Source organism: Oncorhynchus kisutch, linkage group LG28, assembly GCF_002021735.2.
Source record: "Oncorhynchus kisutch isolate 150728-3 linkage group LG28, Okis_V2, whole genome shotgun sequence".
Lineage (NCBI taxonomy): Eukaryota > Metazoa > Chordata > Actinopteri > Salmoniformes > Salmonidae > Oncorhynchus > Oncorhynchus kisutch.
Window position 1 is genome coordinate 18696069 of NC_034201.2, and position 22848 is coordinate 18718916.

General features: G+C 41.8%; 3 protein-coding genes across 6 annotated transcripts; all 3 read right to left on the reverse strand.

Moving 5' to 3' along the window:
• Positions 1 to 636: 636 nt before the first annotated feature.
• On the reverse strand, positions 637 to 9046 carry LOC109873211 (schwannomin-interacting protein 1). Of its 3 annotated transcripts, none has more exons than XM_020464817.2 (8): positions 8406 to 9046; positions 8222 to 8259; positions 5745 to 5953; positions 5180 to 5310; positions 4254 to 4341; positions 3808 to 3921; positions 3599 to 3710; positions 637 to 3389 (listed from the first exon to the last, which is right to left on the reverse strand). In XM_020464817.2, the coding sequence occupies exons 3-8, from the start codon at positions 5943 to 5945 to the stop codon at positions 3295 to 3297; spliced, it is 741 nt and encodes a 246-aa protein (XP_020320406.1). In that variant the 5' UTR covers positions 5946 to 5953; positions 8222 to 8259; positions 8406 to 9046; the 3' UTR covers positions 637 to 3294. The 3 variants fall into 3 exon arrangements, with proteins under 3 accessions (XP_020320406.1, XP_020320405.1, XP_020320404.1); XM_020464816.2 differs by having other exon boundaries at positions 8222 to 8303; XM_020464815.2 differs by lacking the exon at positions 8222 to 8259.
• A 99-nt stretch (positions 9047 to 9145) lies between these two features.
• LOC109873460 (flavin-containing monooxygenase FMO GS-OX4) lies at positions 9146 to 12695 on the reverse strand. Of its 2 annotated transcripts, none has more exons than XM_031808488.1 (7): positions 12513 to 12695; positions 11335 to 11575; positions 11078 to 11216; positions 10787 to 10923; positions 10647 to 10699; positions 10001 to 10443; positions 9146 to 9846 (listed from the first exon to the last, which is right to left on the reverse strand). In XM_031808488.1, exons 2-7 carry the CDS (start codon positions 11562 to 11564, stop codon positions 9520 to 9522), a joined length of 1329 nt encoding a protein of 442 aa, XP_031664348.1. In that variant the 5' UTR covers positions 11565 to 11575; positions 12513 to 12695; the 3' UTR covers positions 9146 to 9519. The 2 variants fall into 2 exon arrangements, with proteins under 2 accessions (XP_031664348.1, XP_020320704.1); XM_020465115.2 differs by lacking the exon at positions 12513 to 12695 and adding an exon at positions 12077 to 12253.
• Positions 12696 to 13681: 986 nt separating this feature from the next.
• Positions 13682 to 20772, reverse strand: med31 (mediator complex subunit 31). The gene is made up of 4 exons (XM_020464268.2): positions 20589 to 20772; positions 19824 to 19898; positions 19321 to 19417; positions 13682 to 14076 (listed from the first exon to the last, which is right to left on the reverse strand). The coding sequence occupies exons 1-4, from the start codon at positions 20608 to 20610 to the stop codon at positions 13869 to 13871; spliced, it is 402 nt and encodes a 133-aa protein (XP_020319857.1). The 5' UTR covers positions 20611 to 20772; the 3' UTR covers positions 13682 to 13868.
• Positions 20773 to 22848: the final 2076 nt, after the last annotated feature.

Consider the following 22848-nt stretch of genomic DNA (forward strand, 5'->3'; position numbering starts at 1 on the left):
TTTATTGACATTTTTCATGAACCCTTTTGTCAAATCCAAAATGTGTGTAAATTGGATATTTACATCATTGTAAATCTTACAGCAGGAAGGAAAATCCTCATTCATCGTTCTCTGTATGTTTGTGGTGGTGTTGATATTTCTGCGTATTTAATGTGTACAAATATAATATCTTACTTGGTTTTCTGGTGTTTTGAAAGATTGTCCTTTGTCACTTTAAAATATACCAGCCTGTTTCTTCCCTCTTGCCTTTGTCCTCGTAGCCAATGAACTCATCAGTAAAACAGTTAGCATACAGTAACAGTAACTTTCTCTCACCTTTCACATTATTATTTTCCTCCTCTCCTCCTCCTGCTCTCTCTAGCTCTCATCTGGTGCAGGTCATGCATCCCTGACTCTGTTGCGCTAATATCCTCCTACCTCAGTTTTTCTTCATCCTCATCTCATCTCTCCCTCCCTATTCCTCTGTTGTTGTCCTCTCAATCATTAGTGCTGAGCTAGTCAACTGAAGGTCCCACTGGTACACACACGTTTACTCACTCGCACGCAAGCACTTAAACTATAGATTTGAACAAATATTGGAAATATTGTATGGTGTGCTAGCAGCAGCAAAGACAAACACAGTGACAGCACACAACATTGAATAACCTTACAAGGTTTATTGAATGCAAAATTATACGTTTAAAAAAAAGTTAATAAGGAATAATACTTCAGAGATTAAAAAGTTCAATGTTACTTCATAGCATTCACCTCTTTCCCATGGCCTTGAATCTGCTAAAATAATTCATTGTTTCATCATACTACAAATACACACGATTATTGGAAGTACCACATATAATAATTGCTAGTTAAGACACAAGAGGTAATAAGGCCAGGAGTTTTTCCTGATCATGTGACTTGAAGAGGAAAGACTCTGGGCCTGTAACTTGTGGTCAGGAAAATATCCTGGCCTTATTACCTCTTGTGTCTTTACTAGCAATTATTATATGTGGTACTTCCAATAATCGTGTGTATTTGTAGTATGATGAAACAATGAACTGTGATAGCAGGACAAATACAAGAGGGAAGAAACAGGCTGGTATATTTTAAAATGACAAAGGACAATCTTTCATATCACCAGAAAACCAGGTAAGATATTATATTCATTATTAATATCTCAAAAGTACCCTTTTTGGTTTAGCTTATTTTTAGACACATTGTTTGGAAGAATATACTTTTTAAACATCACATTCCCAGAGTGGGCTCTCTACCACTTTTGAATAAATTATAAATGTTATATAATGAACAAAAATATAAACGCAATATGCAACAATTTCAATTATTTTACTGAGTTACATTTCATAAGGAATTCAGTCAATTTAAATAAATGGGAGGGCATAGGTCCACCCACTTGGGAGCCAGGCCCAGCCAATCAGAATACGTTTCTTTATATAGGGCTTTATTACAGACAGAAATACTCGTCAGCAATCCCACCCTCAGACGATCCCGCAGGTAAAGAAGCCAGATGTGGAGGTCCTAGAGAAATTAACATTCAATTCCCTGGCAACAGCTCTAGTGGAAATTCCTGCAATCCCTCAAAACTTGAGACATCTGTGACATTGTGTTATGGGACATAACTGCACATTTTAGGGTGGCCTTTTATTGTCCCCCAGCACAAGGTTCACCTGTGTAATGTTCATGTGGTTTAATCAGATTCTTGATATGCCACACCTGTCAGGTGGATGGATTATATTGGCAAAAGATAAACGCTCACTAACAGGGTTGTAAACAAATTTTGCACAGAATTTGAGATAATTAAGCTTTTTGTGCGTATGGAACATTTCTGGGATAATTTATTTCAGCTGATGAAACATGGGACCAAACCTTTACATGTTGCGTTTATATTATTGTTCAGAATACAAAGAATACATTATAGTTAATTAACCAATCACAGCCCTACTGTAGGATTGCACATTCAGCAAATCACCAGCAGAAGGAGTTCCCTTTGAATCATAACTTTAAAAGTAACAGAGCCCACTCTGGAAATGTGATGTGCTAGTAAAATAGATTGTTCAAAACAATGTCTAAAACTGAACAAAATCAAAAAGGGTACTTTTGAGATAATATTAATAGTTTTAATCTTGAATAAATGAATGTGAAAAATTGTATTTCAGAATGTAATGACAGTCCATATTTTAGAGCTATTAGGGGTATAATGACACCAAGGTGTTGTCATGCATAGGATTAAAAAGGGCCTAAAATTGCCACTTCCATCATGATACGTTTCAAAAATCTCATTTGTGTTACAAATGTAAAAAGTACATCAAACATCCTTCATCCCAATAAAGTTTCTATGTGAGAATTGCCAGAACAATCTGAGAAACACAAAATATTTTCGGGCTATGCTGGCATGGAGTCAATCGACCAATTGCAGCTTTGTAGTTTCCTATGCTGGTGGTAGTTATGGCTGCAAACCAGATATATCATAAAATACATAATGGCAATACCCACAGGCTTATTGGCACTATGCGGACAATCCCCTTACATCAACAACTACATGAGGCTTATAGTATACATAATAGAGGATAATTAGCAACAAAGAAACTTCTCTACCAAATAGTTACAGGACAGTTCGCTCTAGCCTGAATATGTAACTCCTTAGCTTGTTTTATACAGGCTATAAGTGGACAATTCCCTTAAATTAGTAAATCAAGGATATTGCAATGCTTACACAATAAAACTTATGCAAAGCGGTATCCCTCATATATGTAAATGATATAACTCATTGAATGTTGGGTTACAATATGGCTGTGAAGGTTCTCCATCTGACACCCCCAAGATAAATAGGACTTTCTTACCACAGCCAAAAGACTATGAGTCAGATATTACTAGAGATGTTTCAAACAACATCACAAATGGCTTAAAACCCTCTTTCTGATATTAAATATTTTTGGTTAAGTGCATGCGTAAGTCAAAACAGGTCCTAGTACAGTACTCTCTCCACTAATGATGATGAATATTACGCTGGTCAAGATCAGGTGGGGATGATGAAGAGAAAGTTATCCATACCCTGTCTGAGAAATATGGATTGTATTATGACACCGGTCCAAGATGTTGCTCATCAGTTGCTCATAATCAACATTTCTCCTTTATGAAAAATCATGTTGAGTAGGCAACAATGGCAATACTTCTGACAGTCTCATAGTGGCATATCTGGGCCAAAATCACTTTATCCACTATTGGTCACAATGACTTCCTGTCCTGGTACCCTGTCCATGGCAGTGGTGATGTCACATCCTGTGCACCTGTGGGTCAACATTATGTCAGATCCTGTACATCCAGGAGCATGGCATCCTGTTTGGTCCTCAGCTGGTCCCTTATCAACAGGTGACCCACCAACTCAGAGCTCAGGTCTACAAGAATAGAATAGAATATTACTAATATTACTACTATTGTCACATGCAAAGCACAACAACAAGGCATAAATACATAGAGCCAAAAATGCACAAACTGTACAGCAAGCACTCACATGCCAGTGCACTTACTAACAAGTTATTACCATGTAATAACCACTTTTCCCCATGTAATGACCAAGATTTCCATGTAGTGACCGCCTACTGACCGTGTATGTCATGGTTGAGTGAGGTCCTGAGGGAACTGAGCTGTTGTATTGAGCAGATCTGCAGGTCACAGCATTCCAGATGCTTCCTCTTAGTGATCACACAGGCGAGGTGCTGAGACACACACACAGGAATTATTCACACATACCAATCTTCACCTCTCAGACAATGCTCAGTGTTTTCCTCTGTCTCCCTTCTCCATCCTTCTTACCTCCTTCTCTTTCTGTTCAGCGAGCAGCTTGTTTTTAAGCGCACTCAGTGCGGCCCTCACCTCCAGCTTCAGGCCAGAGGGATGGTAACCATGGCTACCTGCCTCTTTAGAACCCTGACAGTAAACAGGAAACACAAAATAGCATGAGTATGGATGCCAGGGTTGGGGTCAATTCCATTTAAATTCCAGTCAATTCCGAAAGTAAACCAAATTTCAATTCAAAATTTTCATAATTGAAAAGCATTGAAGAGAGTTGGAAGTGGAATTTCAGTGTACCTCCTGAATTGACTGGAATTTAAATGTAATTGACCCCAACCCTGATGGATGAATGAATGATACATCACTGTAGAACAGAGTTCTTCACACCTCGTCCTAGAGTGCCGCAATGTGTGTAGGTTTTTGTCCCAGTCTTGAGCTAGACTATAATACAGGAGGGAATCGCTCACCTCTTTGCCAGCCCCCTCCTCCGTATCATCATCCTCGCTCTCACTGTTGTTGGTGTAGCATAACTGTAGATTTCTGTGATTGTGGAATCTGTAACAAGAAAAGGAAAAGGCAACAATTGCATCCGGGGGGGTCCTCGGATGGGGCCACAGTGTCTCCTGACCCCTCCTGTCTCAGCCTCCAGTATTTATGCTGCAGTAGTTTGTGTCGGGGGGCTGGGGTCAGTTTGTTATATCTGGAGTACTTCTCCTGTCCTATTCGGTGTCCTGTGTGAATCTAAGTGTGCGTTCTCTAATTCTCTCCTTCTCTCTTTCTTTCTCTCTCTCGGAGGACCTGAGCCCTAGGACCATGCCCCAGGACTACCTGACATGATGACTCCTTGCTGTCCCCAGTCCACCTGGCCATGCTGCTGTTCCAGTTTCAACTGACCTGAGCCCTAGGACCATGCCCCAGGACTACCTGACATGATGACTCCTTGCTGTCCCCAGTCCACCTGGCCATGCTGCTGCTCCAGTTTCAACTTCCACCTGACTGTGCTGCTGCTCCAGTTTCAACTGTTCTGCCTTATTATTATTCGACCATGCTGGTCATTTATGAACATTTGAACATCTTGGCCATGTTCTGTTATAATCTCCACCCGGCACAGCCAGAAGAGGACTGGCCACCCCACATAGCCTGGTTCCTCTCTAGGTTTCTTCCTAGGTATTGGCCTTTCTAGGGAGTTTTTCCTAGCCACCGTGCTTCTACACCTGCATTGCTTGCTGTTTGGGGTTTTAGGCTGGGTTTCTGTACAGCACTTTGAGATATCAGCTGATGTACGAAGGGCTATATAAATAAATTTGATTTGATTTGATGAACAGAAAGAACAGAAATTAGATGGTTTCAGAGAATACAGAATGAAGTTGATGAGATTTTTGACATTTGTTACCTAGATGAGAAAACAGTAACTCGACACCTTCCATAGTCCTCCTCCTCCCATTCCTCTCTCCTCCAAAGCCCACCCTGCCTCTCCTCCGCCCAGCCCCCTGACACACTCCCCTGTTCTGACCCACTCGTACTCTGAAAGAGAGGAATAGAGGGAGGGATCAGGGATGGAGAGATGACATGGGAGGAGGGAAGGGGTGGAGATGTGTGGTGGTGGGGTATTTAAGAGTGTATGGGTGTCATTACACCCATCTCTGCAGTCTTTTTCAAACAGACAAGTTCAGCTTTAATGCCAGGGGTTCTCAGGGTGTTATTCCTATCATCTTATTAACAGAGGTTATTACTGGGATCTCGGGCTCCAGCTTTCAGCCTAATAGTAGATGACAGTCACATGTGTAAGGCAAAGAGAGAAGTAGGATGAAGTTACCCCTAGATTCTGAGCTAAGGTCAATGTTGTGCTGTTCCCGCTAATTGTTAAGGTCTTGATTTGGGGCAGATGAGCCAATCTCAGATCTGTCGTTAAGGGCAGAGCACAAACACGTCTACTCCCTCTCTTTATGCCCTCTGACCTTTGCCCTCTCCCTCCTCTCCTCCTCCTGTTTCTCTAGCTCGGCGATACGCAGGCTCAGGTCCTCCCACTGCATGATGGGTAGGTCCTGGTCTTTATCCGAGGACCCTCCGCTCTGGTGAAGTTGCCCTACCCCTTCCTCACCAGACAGCTCTGTGTCATCACCCTCCTTCTCCTCTGCTGTCTCTGTATCTCCCTCCATCCTTCACCCTGTTGTTGTGGGCAGATGGCAGAGAAAGGGAGGTCAAGGAAGAGGATTTGATTCATTTTAATTTGGCATAAAGTGACACCCTGCCTGGGTGGTCTCTGATATATACAGTGGGGCAAAAAAGTATTTAGTCAGCCACCAATTGTGCAAGATCTCCCACATAAAAAGATGAGGCCTGTAATTTTTATCATAGGTACACTTCAACTATGACAGACAAAAGGAGAAAAAAAATTCCTGAAAATCACATTGTAGGATTTTTTATGAATTTATTTGCAAATTATGGTGGAAAATAAGTATTTGGTCACCTACAAACAAGCAAGATTTCTGGCACTCACAGACCTGTAACTTCTACATTAAGAGGCTCCTCTGTCCTCCACTCGTTACCTGTATTAATGGCACCTGTTTGAACTTGTTATCAGTATAAAAGACACCTGTCCACAACCTCAAACAGTCACACTCCAAACTCCACTATGGCCAAGACAAAAAAGCTGTCAAAGGACACCAGAAACATAATTGTAGACCTGCACCAGGCTGGGAAGACTGAATCTGCAATAGGTAAGCAGTTTGGTTTGAAGAAATCAACTGTGGGAGCAATTATTAGGAAATGGAAGACATACAAGTCCACTGATAATCTCCCTCGATCTGGGGCTCCACGCAAGATCTCACCCCGTGGGGTCAAAATGATCACAAGAACGGTGAGCAAAAATCCCAGAACCACACGGGGGGACCTAGTGAATGACCTGCAGAGAGCTGGGACCAAAGTAACAAAGCCTACCATCAGTAACACACTACGCCGCCAGGGACTCAAATCCTGCAGTGCCAGACGTGTCCCCCTGCTTAAGCCAGTACATGTCCAGGCCCGTCTGAAGTTTGCTAGAGAGCATTTGGATGATCCAGAAGAAGATTGGGAGAATGGAATATGGTCAGATGAAACCAAAATATAACTTTTTGGTAATAACTCAACTCGTCGTGTTTGGAGGACAAAGAATGCTGAGTTGCATCCAAAGAACACCATACCTCCTGTGAAGCATGGGGGTGGAAACGTCATGCTTTGGGGCTGTTTTTCTGCAAAGGGACCAGGACGACTGATCCGTGTAAAGGAAAGAATGAATGTATCGTGAGATTTTGAGTGAAAACCTCCTCCCATCAGCAAGGGCATTGAAGATGAAACATGGCTGGGTCTTTCAGCATGACAATGATCCCAAACACACCGCCCGAGTGTAACAGTATAACTTTAGACCGTCCCCTCGCCCATACCCGGGCGCGAACCAGGGACTCTCTGCACACAACAACAACAGTCACCCTCGAAGCATCGTTACCCATCGCTCCACAAAAGCCGCGGCCCTTGCAGAGCAAGGGGAACTACTACTTCAAGGTCTCAGAGCAAGTGACGTCACCGATTGAAACGCTATTTAGCGCACACCGCTAACTAAGCTAGCCGTTTCACATCCGTTACACTAGCAACGAAGGAGTGGCTTCGTAAGAAGCATTTCAAGGTCCTGGAGTGGCCTAGCCAGTCTCCAGATCTCACCCCCATAGAAAATCTTTGGAGAGAGTTGAAAGTCCGTGTTGCCCAGCAACAGCCCCAAAACATCCCTGCTCTAGAGGAGATCTGCATGGAGGAATGGGCCAAAATACCAGCAACAGTGTGTGAAAACCTTGTGAAGACTTACAGAAAACGTTTGACCTCTGTCATTGCCAACAAAGGGTATATAACAAAGTATTGAGATAAACTTTTGTTATTGACCAAATACTTATTTTCCACCATAATTTGGAAATAAATTCATAAAAAATCCTACAATGTGATTTTCTGGATTTTTTTTCTCCTTTTGTCTGTCATAGTTGAAGTGTACCTATGATGAAAATTACAGGCCTCTCATCTTTTTAAGTGGGAGAACTTGCACAATTGGTGGCTGACTAAATACTTTTTTGCCCCACTGTATAAAAAAAATAAAAAAAAGATATATATAGCATCAAAAAGAAGCTGCCAAGATCATTATACAATGTGCACAATCTTGCTACAGGATAAAGCAGAATGTATCAACAATAGGATACCAAGATAGCCTACTCAGGAGAAAAACAAAGCATTCCTTAGAGAAGTTCGAAAAACACTGACTGAACTGTAGGCGAGACTAGTCTATTTCGTAATAGTGATTTAAAAAAAAAATCTTTCCCATGATCTAAACTCGGAAGTACGCATGCACTAGCCTACACCGGAAAATTCCCAATCTGTTTTAAAAGGTTGCATTTTAAATACTTTTCAGACTCACTCTGACTGTAGAACGAGTTCTTGCCATGAACGTGCTGCCTGGAACGCGCGTACGACACGTTGAATACAAAGTATCTCTTCTCCTTTGATATAACGCACATGTATGCCACACACACCATTAAAGATTTCTTGTTTATAATTTGAATATTGAGGGGGGCTGGTGGCAAGCGGATACTTTGACTTACCTATTCCAGACCGTGTCCTATTCCCGACATTGAGGTCTCCTTCTCTTGTTTATGTCTTATATAATTAGATAACTTTCGGTTTCCCAGTTCTCGGCGGTGTGGGCAATCGTTTTAATAACTCACAATAAGCTATTGACTTCTGATTTAACTCTTCCTTTAAGTATGAAAACACCCTGCCTGCCTTTCTACTGTACCCTTTCCCATTCCTCCCGCCCCCCTCTTTCCTCTGACCCGTTCCCACAGTTTTTGTTTAACCTCTACCTTCTGCAGCCGGGAAAGATACGCCCGCTTTTCCTACATCCAATGTGCCACTACATCCCTCGGCGCCTATCCCTTTTAAATAGCGATGCTTCGGATTCCTGGAAGTGTTGAAATTACATGCGATATCTATTTAAGATTAAAACAATCGGGTGTGGTCTGGCTCTGGTTCTACATTTCGAACTAGAAACAATTGTAAAGGAGGGTTATAAAGGTTAAGAATGTACTCTTAATTAGTGTCCAATTTCAACATTATGGGATATGACTACTCAAACCAGATGGGGAAACCCGGGAGAGAAAGTCACCCACTATATATTACAGCATTTGGAGAAAAACTGAAACATACATATCTCAATGTCTTTTAAAATAGCCTGACATGCAGGCCAGATGGCTATTGTTACATTCATGCCATTCGAATTATAAGAGGGAAATCCTAAATAAACTAAAATAGTCATTAAAAAAAGTGGACAAATTGGGTTTCTAATATTTCCATATGCATTTTTTTATTTCCTTGGAGCTTGGCAATTTTGGCATTGGAAATACATTTTGAAAATTTCATTAAGGAGTGTATTGATATAAAATATCCTACAAATAATTCAATATTGAGAAATCTGACAGAGATATGACATGTTTTCTGTTTACAATAAGTGAAAGAAAAGCTGCCGAGGTGCATTTGTTATAGGCTAGGCTACTAACATTATCTAAAGGATTGTGGGTGAAATAGCATACTTTTACATAATTTATTTTAATGTAACATTTCAGTGAAAGGCCTACATAATTCTGTCCATTTATCCAGGGATGCTCAGTCATTTCCTCTCCTCCTATCCTATTCCTAACCTCTACTTTCCTCTCCTCCTCATTCACCAGCATGCAGTTCCTGTTCCTCCCACTGTGTGTCACTGACGAGTCGATAGTTCACCTGCCGGTAGTTCTGTGGGTGAACCTGTCTCTGCCTCCATACCTCCTCATACAGGCTCTGTGTGACTGGGGGTAGAGGGGCAAACCTCCCAGTCTGAGCTAAGGTCTGGGCATAACCCCACTGTTCCTTGTCCATCTTCAGCATATGTCTGAGCTGCACCCCCCTCTCCACCTTCCTCGCCATCTCTCCCTGGGCCTCCTCTTCCATCTCAGCCAGCGATGGCAGGGCCACGGAGCCCTCCAGCACTGCCAGGGCAAACTGGACCTGAGGAAGAGCGAGAGAGATTGATAGAGAGAGAGAGAAAGAACAAAAAAGCAATAAGAGAGAGAATGAACAAGATATAGTGAGGGAGGGATGGGGTAGCCAGACATTTTGTTCCACAAAAAAATAAGATAATCAACATCACCATCAACCTTACCTGGCAGTGGAAGTGGGGGAAGGGGCAGATTATTTTACAGATGCCTATGATGAAGAGTGAGGGGAATGCTGGGGGCATCAGGAACCTGTAGAGCGGGGTTACCAGGTGCTCCTGAACCTCCAGGCCCAATCGGGCTGGCTCCAGGAAAGGGTAGCTGAAGTTGTAGCCCGTGCAGAGCAGCAGGACCTGGGCCTGGGTAATGGACCCATCCTGGAACCGCAGAGACCCATCCTCCTGGATCTCCTCCACAGGGGTGGCCTGGTGGACTCCATAGGGCAGAGGAAAGGGCAGGGTGGGCTTACCGTGGCTCAGAGTCACCTGGGCGTTGGATCGACCCAGTTCTAGTGAGATGTCAAGTCCTGAGGCCCCAGCGCCCAGCACTACCACTGACTGACCTGAGAAGGGCTCTGGGTGGCGGTATGAGTGACTGTGGATCACTTTGCCTAGAGAGAGACGGGGGGATGGGATGAGATACAGATTCAGAGAAAGAGGGAGATAAAGAGATGAGATAAAAGCCATGAGTTTTTCCTGAACACCTAACCTGGCCAAGACATTTTCCAGTTCAGGTTGCATGGTCAGGAAAATTCTGGGCATGAGATATAGGTAGAGAAAGAGAGGGATAGGGATTGATGACTGTGGTGTACACCTTTAAATCGCTCTAGCCCAGGGATAGATGGGATGTGGGGGTCAGAGTAGTGCCTAAAGGGAAAGGAGACAGGGGTCAAGAGTTAAGGGTTAGGGTGTAAAAGACATTGTAAATATCTAAAGCACATGCACATCTCTTACCCGCTGCAGATGAACACGGAATCAAAAGTTTCAGTGTTCTGTGATCCAGACTTGTCACGTGAGGTCACCTCCCACGTCGTCATTGGTCCTTTACCCTCTGTCACCACAGGGCTCACCTCATCCACCACAGCGCTGAACTAACAAAGAATGGGGGAGAGATGGGGTGAGAGGCTTTAGACTCTTGTCCTGTTAAACGGAATAAACATTTTCCTTTTAGAACCTGAAATCGATGAGTGTGTACCTTCCTTCTCTACCCGACAGAGGACCATGTGTGTGAGTGACGGTACCTACCCTAATATGTGGTGTGATGCAGTGGCTCTGGCAGTATCTCTCCAGATACTTCTGCACTTCCTGGTGTGGCAGGAAGGAGGGCAGCTGGGGGTCAAAGGGGAAGTCAGGGAACATCATGACCTCCTTGGGCAGGTTGGTCCTGCATAGAGTTAAGGGAGTGTAAAATATGAGACACACAAAATAAGACCTGGGTCATGTCAGAGAGAGACAGACAGAGACATGGAGAGAAAGAGAGGGTGGAGTTAGTGCTACTGTACCGGAGGTCTCTGTACATGCTGCTGTGAATGGGCAGCCCGTTGTCATAGCTACCGGTGCGTTCCTCGTAGAACCATGTGCCGCCCACGTGTTCCGTGAGCTCGTAGACGACGGGTGGGGCGAAGGTGTCTGGGCGGGACAAGATGTGACGTGCGGCACACAGACCTGCAGCTCCCGCGCCCACCACCGCAACTCGCAGCTGCTGCATCCTCACGGTCCTGTCCGAGGACATGCCAGACAGACCTGGAATACAATTACATCAGGGACCTATTCAGGAGGGTGTTCATAAAAATACAGCTAGAGAACTGACTAATAACTCTAAAAGAAAACAGACCAGCACTGTGAGACAACACTGACACCAAATAGACACATGACGCTGTCATGGGGCGACAGTGGTTAGAGTGTTGGACTAGTAACCGGAAGGTTGCAAGTTCAAACCCCCGAGCTGACAAGGTACAAATCTGTCGTTCTGCCTCTGAACAGGCCGTCATTGAAAATAAGAATTTGTTCTTAACTGACTTGCCTAGTTAAATAAAGGTAAAAAAAAATATATATATATACACACAACAGACACAAACAATACCCACTGTCTGTCACACACACTGTCAAACTGGGTAACATTGTATATGATGCCAAACAGATACATCTGAGCTCAAGAGAGAGAATGCACATAATCTAAACATGTGTGTTTGAGCTGTGGGGATTTGGTGGGAGGGGACTGAGGGTGTTTCAAAGTTTACTTACGTGTAAAGCCAAAAACTTGCTGTGCATTGAGCAGGGTTAAAACAATAGAAGAAGAAAAGTAATTTCAACAGAAGAAAAGTCTAAATTCTTAATCTCAAAATCCTTCAGCGGTACAGCAGCCTACAGTCTACTTCCGCACAGAGTGAAGTGAACATTGATCTTCAGACAAAAAAATGGACATTGGGAGAATCTCAATTGTTTTTCCTCGCCTTCTCAAATCCCATTGGAGGAGAAGGTCAGAGGGGCGGGACCTCTGGCTTTCTCCTCCAATGGGTTTTGAGAAAGAGACAGGAGGCGAAGAGTATACAATTGAAATCCTACCATTATCTAGACAACATCACGTGAAAAAGAGTAGTAATTTTGGGGGATACATCATAAACCAGAAGCGTGACAGACGCAAAACACACAGCCACAATTATTTGAGTTGAACATTTACCGCGTGTTAATAAACAACCATCCACAAATGTATTGTAATGAAACAGGCAGGGAGCAGGTCTCGAACCTTCGACCTTCGAGTCCGAGGTCCGGCGCGCTATCGACTGTGCCGCAAAAGCATGCTCGAGCGGCAGGTTCGATTTCCGCGCTTTATAAACCTCACCACTCCCTCCTTTCAGCACGTCCTTGCGCTAGTTTGCGGCTCCACGTTTTACAGGAACGCCCTCACCGGCCAAGCACACGCACTGTCGTGGATGCAAGGTCCGATCACTTCTGCCACCAGTGTAATGAAACTGGCAGGGAGAGAAACCGAGGTCCGGCGCGCTATCGACTGTGCCGCAAAAGCATGCCCAGGGTCGTTACAGTATTTTGGAGCAAATTAGACAGGACAATGAGAAATTCGATTTTTTTCAATTTCGCAATAATCCGTGCTGTGCTTTTATCACAGCAGTTTTTGTTCAGTAATCTTCCGAGTTTGTGACAACTCAAAACGTTGGTTATATTTTGCGCCATCTTGGTAAGGGACTACGAAATAGATTTTTAAAAAGTATCCAATTACAGTTATACATTCCAAATGCATCATAATTCAGAAATAATACATGTTAATTGTGTGCATGTTTAAAGTTTACTAATGTAATAATATTAATTGTACACAATTGATTTGAGAGGTTGTTCACGGTCTTTACCCATATTGGAAATATATTAATACAAGAAGCATCTAGTCATAAAGATTGAAAGCTCTAATCCATCTGTAAAATTAAGTGTTATAGATTCTGCGATAGAAATGTTAAGGTCAATTCCGATTGAGCCGACATAAGCACTATTTACCATGAATGCAGTAGACGTTAAAGTGTGTACATTGCCATAACACTTTTATCACGCTGTAATGCTTAATTTCATGATGTAGAGGCCTGAATCAGGGTGACAATTTGTTTTACATACACACTTTTACAACAGTCCCATATTTGAATGTGTATTATATTTTTCACTGCTTATATTGTTATTTTAGCTCTCGGTTGCATAATATCCATTACTGACCTTAAGTATCTATCATAGTTTTCTAATACTAACCAAAACTGCTGCCTCACTCTCCCTGAGAAATTAGGAGTAAACAATGCTGTCCATTTCCACCACTGTTCTATTGAGGTCAAACGACACAAAGAAACAGCATTTTAACCAAAAGTTATTTTTTATTATACAAAGTCAGAAACATAAATAAGAGCAAAAGAGAGACATCGCCATGATCCATATCACACACACATTTCCAGGAGGCTGAATAGACATTCGAGTCCATGTCCATTCAAGTTCAATCATCCTGTTTTTTTTTTTTATGCCACAGATTCTCTCGCTCTCTCTCTCATTTAGCAGTAGCATTGCCATGAGGCAGCTGTTGCTGCTGTTGTTGCTCTGCCAGAGCCTGCTGCAGACGGGTGCGTTTCCGGGAATAGTGCTGCCAGTGCAGTAATTGCTGCTCATCGATGAACTTGGCACATTGTGCATTCACCAGCTCCTTCCTGAAGTGCTCGTACTGAAGCAGCTCCAGCATGTGCAGGCAATGGGGGTATCTGCATGACAAGGGAGACACAGAGCCTTCAGAAAGTATTCACACTGCTGAACCTTTCCCATATTCTGTTCTGTTACAGCCTGAATTTAAAATGGATTCAATTGAGATAAAATGTATCACAGGCCTACATACAATAACCCATAATGTCAAAGTGGAATTATGTTTTTAATAAATATATTAAAAATAAATAAAAAATGAAAGCTGAAATGTCTTGAGTCAATAAGTATTAAACTTTGATATCACAAGTAAAGATGTGCTTAACAAGTCACATGGACTCACTGTGTGCAATAATATTGTTATACATTATATTTTTAAATGACTACCTCTTCTCTGTACCCCACACATACAAATAATTTTAAGGTTCCTAAGTCGAGTAATTAATTTAACAGATTCAACCAAAGACCAGGGATGTTATCCAATGCCTCGCAAAAAAGGACACCTATTGGTAGATGTGTAAAAATTAAAAAAAGCAGAAACTGAATATCCATTTGTGAAGTTTTAATTTCAATTTAGATGGTTTATCAATACACCCAGTTACTACAGTTGAAGTCGGAAGTTTACATACACTTAGGTTGGAGTCATTAAAACTCGTTTTTCAACCACCACAAATTTCTATAGTTTTGGCAAGTCCGTTAAGACATCTACTTTGTGCATGACAAGTAATTTTTCCAACAATTGTTTACAGACATTATTTCACCTATAATTCACTGTATCACAATTCCAGTTGGGCAGAAGTTTACATACACTAAGTTGACTGTGTCTTTAAACAGCATGGAACATTTCTGAAAATGATGTCATGGCTTTAGAAGCTTCTGATAGGTAAACTGACATCATTTGAGTCAATTGGAGGTGTAGCTGTGGATGTCTTTCAGGGCCTACCATAAAACTCCGTGCCTCTTTGCTTGACAACATGGGAAAATCAAAAGAAATCAGCAAAGATCTCAGATAAAAAATTTGTAGACCTCCACAAGTCTGGTTCATCCTTGGGAGCAATTTCCAAATGCCTGAAGGTACCACGTTCATCTGTACAAACAATAGTACGCAAGTATAAACACCATGGGACCACGCAGCCGTCATACCGCTCAGGAAGGTGACGCATTCTATCTCCTAGAGATGAACGTACTTTGGTGTGAAAAGTGCAAATCAATCCCAGAACAACAGCAAAGGACCTTGTGAAGATGCTGGAGGAAATAAGTACCTATATCCACAGTAAAATAAGTCCTATATCGACATAACCTGAAAGGCCGCTCAGCAAGGAAGAAGTCACTACTCCAAAACCGTCATAAAAAATCCAGACTACGGTTTGCAGCTGCACATGGGGACAAAGATGGTACTTTTTGGAGAAATGTCATCTGGTCTGATGAAATAAAAATAGAACTGTTTGGCCATAATGACCATTGTTATGTTTGAATGAAAAAGGGTAAGGCTTGCAAGCCAAAGAACACCATCCCAACCATGAAGCACAGGGGTGGCAGCATCATGTTGTGGGGGTGCTTTGCTGCAGGAGGGACTGGTGCAGTTCACAAAATAGATGGCATCATGAGGGAGGAAGATTGTGGCTATATTGAAGCAACATCTCAAGACATCTGTCAGGAAGTCAAAGCTTGGTTGCAAATGGGTCTTCCAAATGGACAATGACCCCAAGCATACTTCCAAAGTTGTGGTAAAATGGTTAAGGACAACAAAGTCCAGTTATTGGAGTGGCCATCACAAAGCCCTGACCTCAATCCCATGGAACATTTGTGGGCAGAACTGAAAAAGCATGTGCGAGCAAGGAGGCCTACAAACCGGACTCAGTTACACCAGCTCTGTCAGGAGGAATGGGCCAAAATTCAACCAACTTATTGTGGGAAGCTTGTGGAAGGCTACCCAAAACCTTTGACCCAAGTTAAACAATTTAAAGGCAACGCTACCAAATACTAATTGAGTGTATGTAAACTTCTGACCCACTGGGAATGTGATGAAAGAAATAAAAGCTGAAATAAAATCCCTTCTATTAATCTGAAATTTCACATTCTTAAAATAAAGTGATGATCCTAACTGACCTAAGACAGGGAATTTGTACTATTATTAAAATGTCAGTAATGGTGAAAAACCGAGTTTAAATGTATTTGGCTAAGGTGTATTTAAACGTCTGACTTCAACTGTACACAGATACAGGCGTCCTTTCTAACTCAGTTGCTAAAGAAAGGAAACCGCTCAGGGATTTCACCATGAGGCCAATGGATGGTAACTTTAAAACAGTTAGAGTTTAATGGATGTGATTGTAGAAAACTGGATGGATCAACAACATTGTATACTGAACAAAAATATAAAAACGCCAACATGTTATGTGTTGAGCCATGTTTCATGACCTGAAATGAAAGACCCCAGAACATTTCCATACTCACAAAAAGCTTCTCTCAAATTTTGTGCACAAATTTGTTACCATCCCAGTTGGTGAGCATTTCTCCTTTGCCAAGAGAATCCATACACATGACAGGTGTGGCATATCAAGCTGATAAAAACAGCATGATCATTCCACAGGTGCATCTTGTACTGGGGACAATAAAAGGCCACCAAAATGTGCAGTTTTGTCAAACAACACAATGCCACAGATATTTCAAGTTGAGGGAGCGCGTAATTGGCATACTGACTCCAGAAATGTCCACCAGAGCTGCTGCCAGAGAATTTAAAGTACATTTCTCTACCATAAGCTACCTCCAACATCATTTTAGAGAATTTGGCAGTACTTCCAGCTGGCCTCACAACCGCAGACCACTTGTAACCATGACAGCCCAGGACCTCCACATCCAGCTTCTTAACCTGCGGGATCATCTGAGACCAGCCACCAGGACAGCTGATGAAACTGAGGGGTATTTATTTCTATAATAATGCCCTTTTGTGGGGAAAAACAAATTGTCTGATTGGCTGGGCCCGTTTCCCCAGTAGGTGGGCCTATGCCCTCCCAGGCCCACCAATGGCTGCGCGCCTGCCTAGTCATGTGAAACCCATACATTAATTTATTTAAATTGACTGATTTCCTTATATGAACTGTAACTCAGTAAAATCGTTGAATTAATATTTTCGTTCAGCAGTTACTCTACAATACTAACCTAATTGACAGAGTGAAAAGTAGTCTGTACAGAATATACATTTGCCAAAACATGCATCCTGTGCTGAACTCTGCATTGGAATAGAGTTCAGCACAGGCAAAATCCTGGATGAAAATCTGGTTCAGTCCAACAGAAACTGGGACACAAATTCACCTTTCAGCAGGACAGTAACATAAAACACAGCCAAATATACACCGGAGTTGCTTACAAAGATTACATTGAATGTTCCTGAGTTGCCTAGTTACAGTTTTGACTTAAATTGGCTTGAAGATCTATTGCAAGACTTGAAAATGGCTGTCTAGCAATGACCAACAAGCAACTTCACAGAGCGTGAAGAACTAAGAGTAATGTACAAATATTATACAATCCAAGTATGCAAAGCTCTTAAGAGATTTACCCAGAAAGACTCTCTGCCAAATGTGATTCTAACATGTATTGACTCAGGAGATTGAATACTTAGCTAATCAAGAGATATGTTTTTTTATTTTTCATATAGAGTACCAGTCAAAAGTTTGGACACACCCACTCATTCAAGGGTTTTTCTTTATTTGTACTATTTTCTACATTGTAGAATAATAGTGAAGACATCACAATTATGAACACATATGGAATCATGTAGTAACCAAAAAAAGTGTTCAATATATCAAAATATATTTCTTGAGATTTTTCAAAGTAGACACCCTTTGCCTTGATGACAGCTTTGCACTCTTGGCATTCTCTCAACCAGCTTAATCAGGTAGTCACCTGGAATGCATTTCAATTAACCGTTGTGCCTTGTTAAGTTAATTTGTGGAATTCCTTTCCTTCTTAATGAGTTTGAGTCAATTAGTTGTGTTGTCACAAGGTAGGGTTAGTATACAGAAGATAGCCCTATTTGGTAAAAAGTCCATATTATGGCAAGAAGAGCTCAAATAAGCAAAGAGAAACGACAGCCCATCATTACTTTAAGACATGAAGGTCAGTCATTGTGAAACATTTCAAGAATTTTTAAAGTTTCTTCAAGTGCAGTCGCAAAAACCATCAAGTGCTATGATGAAACTGGCTCTCATGAGGACAGCCACAAGAAAGGAAGACCCAGAGTTACCTCTGCTGCAGATGATAAGTTCATCAGAGTTAACAGAGGAAACAGCTGGAGGCAGGGCGTTCTCATATAGAGCTCCATTTTTATGGAATGGTCTGCCTATCCATGTGAGACACAGACTCGATCTCAAACATCGAGTCTTTATTGAAGACTCATCTCTTCAGTAAGTCCTATGATTGAGTGTAGTCTGGCCCAGGAGTGTGAAGGCGAACGGAAAGGCACTGGAGCAACGAACCACCCTTGCCGTCTCTGTCTGGCCAGCTCCCCTCTCGCCACTGGGATTCTCTGCCTCTAACCCTATTACAGGGGCTGAGTCACTGGCTTCCTGGTGCTCTTCCATGCTGTCCCTGGGATGGGTGGTGTCACTTGAGTGGGTTGAGTCACTGACGTGATCTTCCTGTCTGGGTTGGCACCCCCTTGGGTTGTGCCGTGGCAGAGATCTTTGTGGGCTATACTTGGCCTTGTCTCAGGATGGTAAGTTGGTGGTTGAAGATATCCCTCTAGTGGTGTGGGGGCTGTGCTTGGCAAAGTGGGTGGGTATATATCCTGCCTGTTTGGCCCTGTTCGGGGGTATCGTCGGACGGGGCCACAGTGTCTCCCGACCCCTCCTCTCTCAGCCTCCAGTATTTATGCTGCAGTAGTTTGTGTCGGGGGGTTAGGATCAGTCTGTTATATCTGGAGTATTTCTCCTGTCTTATCCGGTGTCCTGTGTGAATTTAAGAATGCCCTCTATAATTTTCTCTCTGAGGACATGAGCCCTAGGACCATGCCTCAGGACTACCTGGCCTGATAACTCCTTGCTGTCCCCAGTCCACCTGGTCCTGCTGCTGCTCCAGTTTCAACTGTTCTGCCTGCGGCTATGGAACACTGACCTGTTCTTCCACTTTGACAGAGTATTTTGTGTAGCTCATTTACCAAAAAATGACAATTAAATACATTTCAATCATGTGGAAAAAGTAAAGGGGTGTGAATACTTACTGAAGGCACTGTTGTACATACATTATACACATTGTTATACTACTGTGACTGATGTATATGATGCAGAGGGAAAAACAACAGTGAATCTTACTTCAGGAATTTGGCATATTCAGGCTCCTTCCAGTACAGTAGGTACTTCAGGTAGTTCACAAAGGGTTTTTCTCGCAGGTAACCCCTCTGAGCCAGAACTGGAGGGACACAGAGGAACAGAGGTGAGTCACAAACAATGCTAGCTATATCGCAAATCCCATTTTATTGGTCACATAGACATTTTTTCTTGCAGATGTTATTGCAGGTGTAGCAAAATGCTCCAACTGTGCAGTAGTATGTAACAATTCACAACAATACACACAAATGTAAAATAATGGAATTAAGAAATATATAAATATTAGGACGAGCAATGTCTGAGTGGCACTGACTAAAATACAGTATATACATGAGATGAGTAAAGCAGTATGTAAACATTATTAAAGTGACTCGTGTTTCATTTTTAAAGTGGCCAGGGATATCTGCAGGTTATAGTAACGAGTGTCTTTGGTTGTACTGAGTGACAGAACATTGAGGATAAGTTAGCTAGCTGAATAACCCACTCACAGTTCAGATAATTCGGATTGGCCAAGCATTGGATGAACTCCAGCTCTGATTGAAAGCGGTTCCTTCCCTGCTCCTCTGTGAAATTAGACACACAAAACAAGTTAGAGTAACATAACATTACAATTGACTTTGGGGAAAGCAGTTTGCTAGCCAAAACAGCTGGCTAGGAAACCATGGGTGTGTTCAGTTCATATGTTGCATTACAGTTTATATCGAACAACATTTTTCCCCAAAACTGTGTGCACCTTTCTTCAACAGCCTTTGAGGTAAGTTCTATCTAAATATAGGTGCGATTGCATAACTCGTACAGCACACCACAATCATGACGTTCTTCATCTGGCCGAGCAGTACAACACCGTTTCCGTTTACTTAAACGTTGCACACCGTTCTGTCGTACTGAACGCGTCACAGGGATAATTTTTGTTGTTGTTGTACGCTTTATTTAACTAGGCAAGTCAGTAAAGAACAAATGATTAATTACAATGACGGCCTACCCCGGCCAAACCCAAACGACGCTGGGCCAATTGCGCGCCACCCTATGTGACTCCCAATCACAGCCGGTTGTGATACAGCCTGGAATCGAACCAGGGTCTGTAGTGACGCCTCTAAGACTGAGATGCAGTGCCTTAGACCGCTGCTTCAACGTTAGCTCGAGCTACACCAATATATCACATTTAGCTTGCATTATGTGGACATTAGTCTTTAAAAAAAAAAAGCAGCTGCAAAACATCCAGTCCGCTAGCCACTTTATAGTTGTTTGTTTACCTGATTCCATGACGCCTGCCATTAAAGATGACTGGGACTGCACGAAAACAATAGGTTCCTTAAAACGGAAATGTGTAAGCTGTTTAAACGAATATATTGTTAGTTTGCTGAATTAATTGTTGTGGTCTGGTCAGCAACAAAATCAGCCCGATCATGTCGCCATATTTGCCGTAAACTGCAGCAGTAATCACTTTTTTACGACAATAGTAGACGGCCATTCTCTAGTTAACCACTAGAGGGCAGTATATTCCCAGTCTTCAAATACAGTATGTCTGTCTGATAGGAGAGACTTCACAGACTTGTGGAATGTTTTGTTTTACAACCAGTACAATCATTTTCACCAAAGCTTACGTTGGACACATGTGCCATCGAAATAAGGCAGGATTTACCACCCTGGAATCTAGGTTATATGTAGATTTATCTTGATTTGTGATTGGTACTATAAGGGCTATCTACATACAGTGCGTTCAGAAAGTATTCACACACTGATTTTGTAATACACAGCCTGCAATTAAAATGAATAAAAGTAGAGATTTTGTGTCACTGGCCTACAGACACCAAAATGTGAAGGTGGAAGTATGTTTTTTTAGAACTTTTACAAATGAATTACAAATTAAAAGCTGAAATAACTTGAGTCAATAATTATTCAAACATTTTGTTATGATAAGCCTAAATAAGTTCAGGAGTAATAATTAGTCACATAATAGATTGCAATAAATGTGCTATAATAGTGTTAACATTATTTTTGAATGACTACCTCATCTCTGTACCCCTCACATACAATTATCTGTAAGGTCCCTCAGTTGAGCAGTGAATTTCAAACACAGATTAATTTACAAAGACCAGGAAGTTTTTCCAATGACTCACAAAGAAGGACACCTATTGGTAGCTGGCTAAAAATGTGCCAGTCACTACAAAGATACATCCTTCCTAACTCCATTGCTGGAGAGGAAGGAAACTGCTCAGGGATTCCACCATGAGGTCAATGGTGACTTTAATACAGATACAGAGTTTAATGGCTGTGATAGGAGAAAACTGAGGATAGATCAACAACATTGTAGTTACTCCACAATACTAACCGAATTGACAGAGGTAAAAGAAAGAAACTTTTACAGAATAAAAATATTCCAAAACATGCATCCTGTTTGAAATGAAGCATTAAAGTAAAACTGCAAACAATGTAACAAAGAAATTAACTTTATGTCCTGAATACAAAGCGTTATGTTTGGGGTAAATCCAACATAACACATCACTCAGTACCACTATTCATATTGTCAAGAATTTAATGTTCCTGAGTGGCCTAGTTACAGTTTTGAAGTCTTGAAAATGTCTTGAAAATGGTTACAGTCTTGTTACAGTCTTGTTACAGTCTTGAAAATGGGTCTAGCAGTGATCAACCAACTTAACAGAGCTTGAAGAATGAAAAAAAAGAATGAAGTTAAAATATTGTACAATTCAGGTGTGCAAAGCTCTTAGAGACAGCTGTAATCACTGCCAAAGGTGATTCTAACATATATTGACTCAGGGGTGTGAATACTATTGTAAATTATATATTTATGTATTTCATTTTCAAAACATTTGCTAAATTTTCAAAAAACACTTTGTAATTATGTGGTATTATGTGTAGATGGGTGAGACAAAAATCTATTGAATTCATTTTGAACTCTGTAACACAACAACATGTGGAATAAGGGGTATGAATACTTTCTGAAGGCACTGTAGCACTTGCCTCATACCCCCTGCTGAGTTGTTTTCCCACAGCTCTACCTGCCCCAGACAGACAGGGCCATAGTTCAATACACCCTCCTGTTCTTATAATCCTCTGAATTATAAAACGTATTTAGAAACTCCTTCAACCAAAGCATCCAATAACTTAACTGGGAGGTGAACGATTAATTATACACTTTTGAGATTCTTTGACTGAATGACTTGAATCCCCTGAGGCTATCAGTATGATATAGATAGAGGGTTTGTTATAGTCAGTCATGTTCTCAGACGTGAGTGAATAGATAAGTCATTTCTCTTTTGGCGTCAGTGGACTTTATCCTGTCCTGCGGCATGTTGTGTGTGTGTGTGTGTGTGTGTGTGTGTGGAGGAACACTCTTCTAAACATTTAGGCTGACTGACTACACACCATATCTCATTCTGTTTGCTTGATGAGGTAACCCTGAACATTTTTGTGTGTTTGAGAGAGAGAGTGAGAGAGACAGGGGCAACAACAGGCTTCTGTAGTACTGTGCTTAAGCGTTTGCCTTCGAGA

Coding starts and splice junctions, on each gene's coding strand:
- med31 (XM_020464268.2), bottom strand. CDS start 20,610: ATGGCAGGCGTCATGGAATCAG. Junction 19,418..19,823: donor CAATCCGAATTATCTGAACT/GTGAGTGGGTTA, acceptor GTGTCCCTCCAG/TTCTGGCTCAGAGGGGTTAC. Junction 14,077..19,320: donor GAATATGCCAAATTCCTGAA/GTAAGATTCACT, acceptor CTTGTCATGCAG/ATACCCCCATTGCCTGCACA.
- LOC109873211 (XM_020464815.2), bottom strand. CDS start 5,945: ATGGAGGGAGATACAGAGACAGCAGAGGAGAAGGAGGGTGATGACACA. Junction 5,311..5,744: donor AGAGGAGGGAGAGGGCAAAG/GTCAGAGGGCAT, acceptor CCTCTCTTTCAG/AGTACGAGTGGGTCAGAACA. Junction 3,711..3,807: donor CTGAACAGAAAGAGAAGGAG/GTAAGAAGGATG, acceptor TGTGTGTCTCAG/CACCTCGCCTGTGTGATCAC.
- LOC109873460 (XM_031808488.1), bottom strand. CDS start 11,564: ATGTCCTCGGACAGGACCGTGAGGATGCAGCAGCTGCGAGTTGCGGTG. Junction 10,924..11,077: donor GCATCACACCACATATTAGG/GTAGGTACCGTC, acceptor ATTCTTTGTTAG/TTCAGCGCTGTGGTGGATGA. Junction 9,847..10,000: donor TCCCCCACTTCCACTGCCAG/GTAAGGTTGATG, acceptor GCTCTTCCTCAG/GTCCAGTTTGCCCTGGCAGT.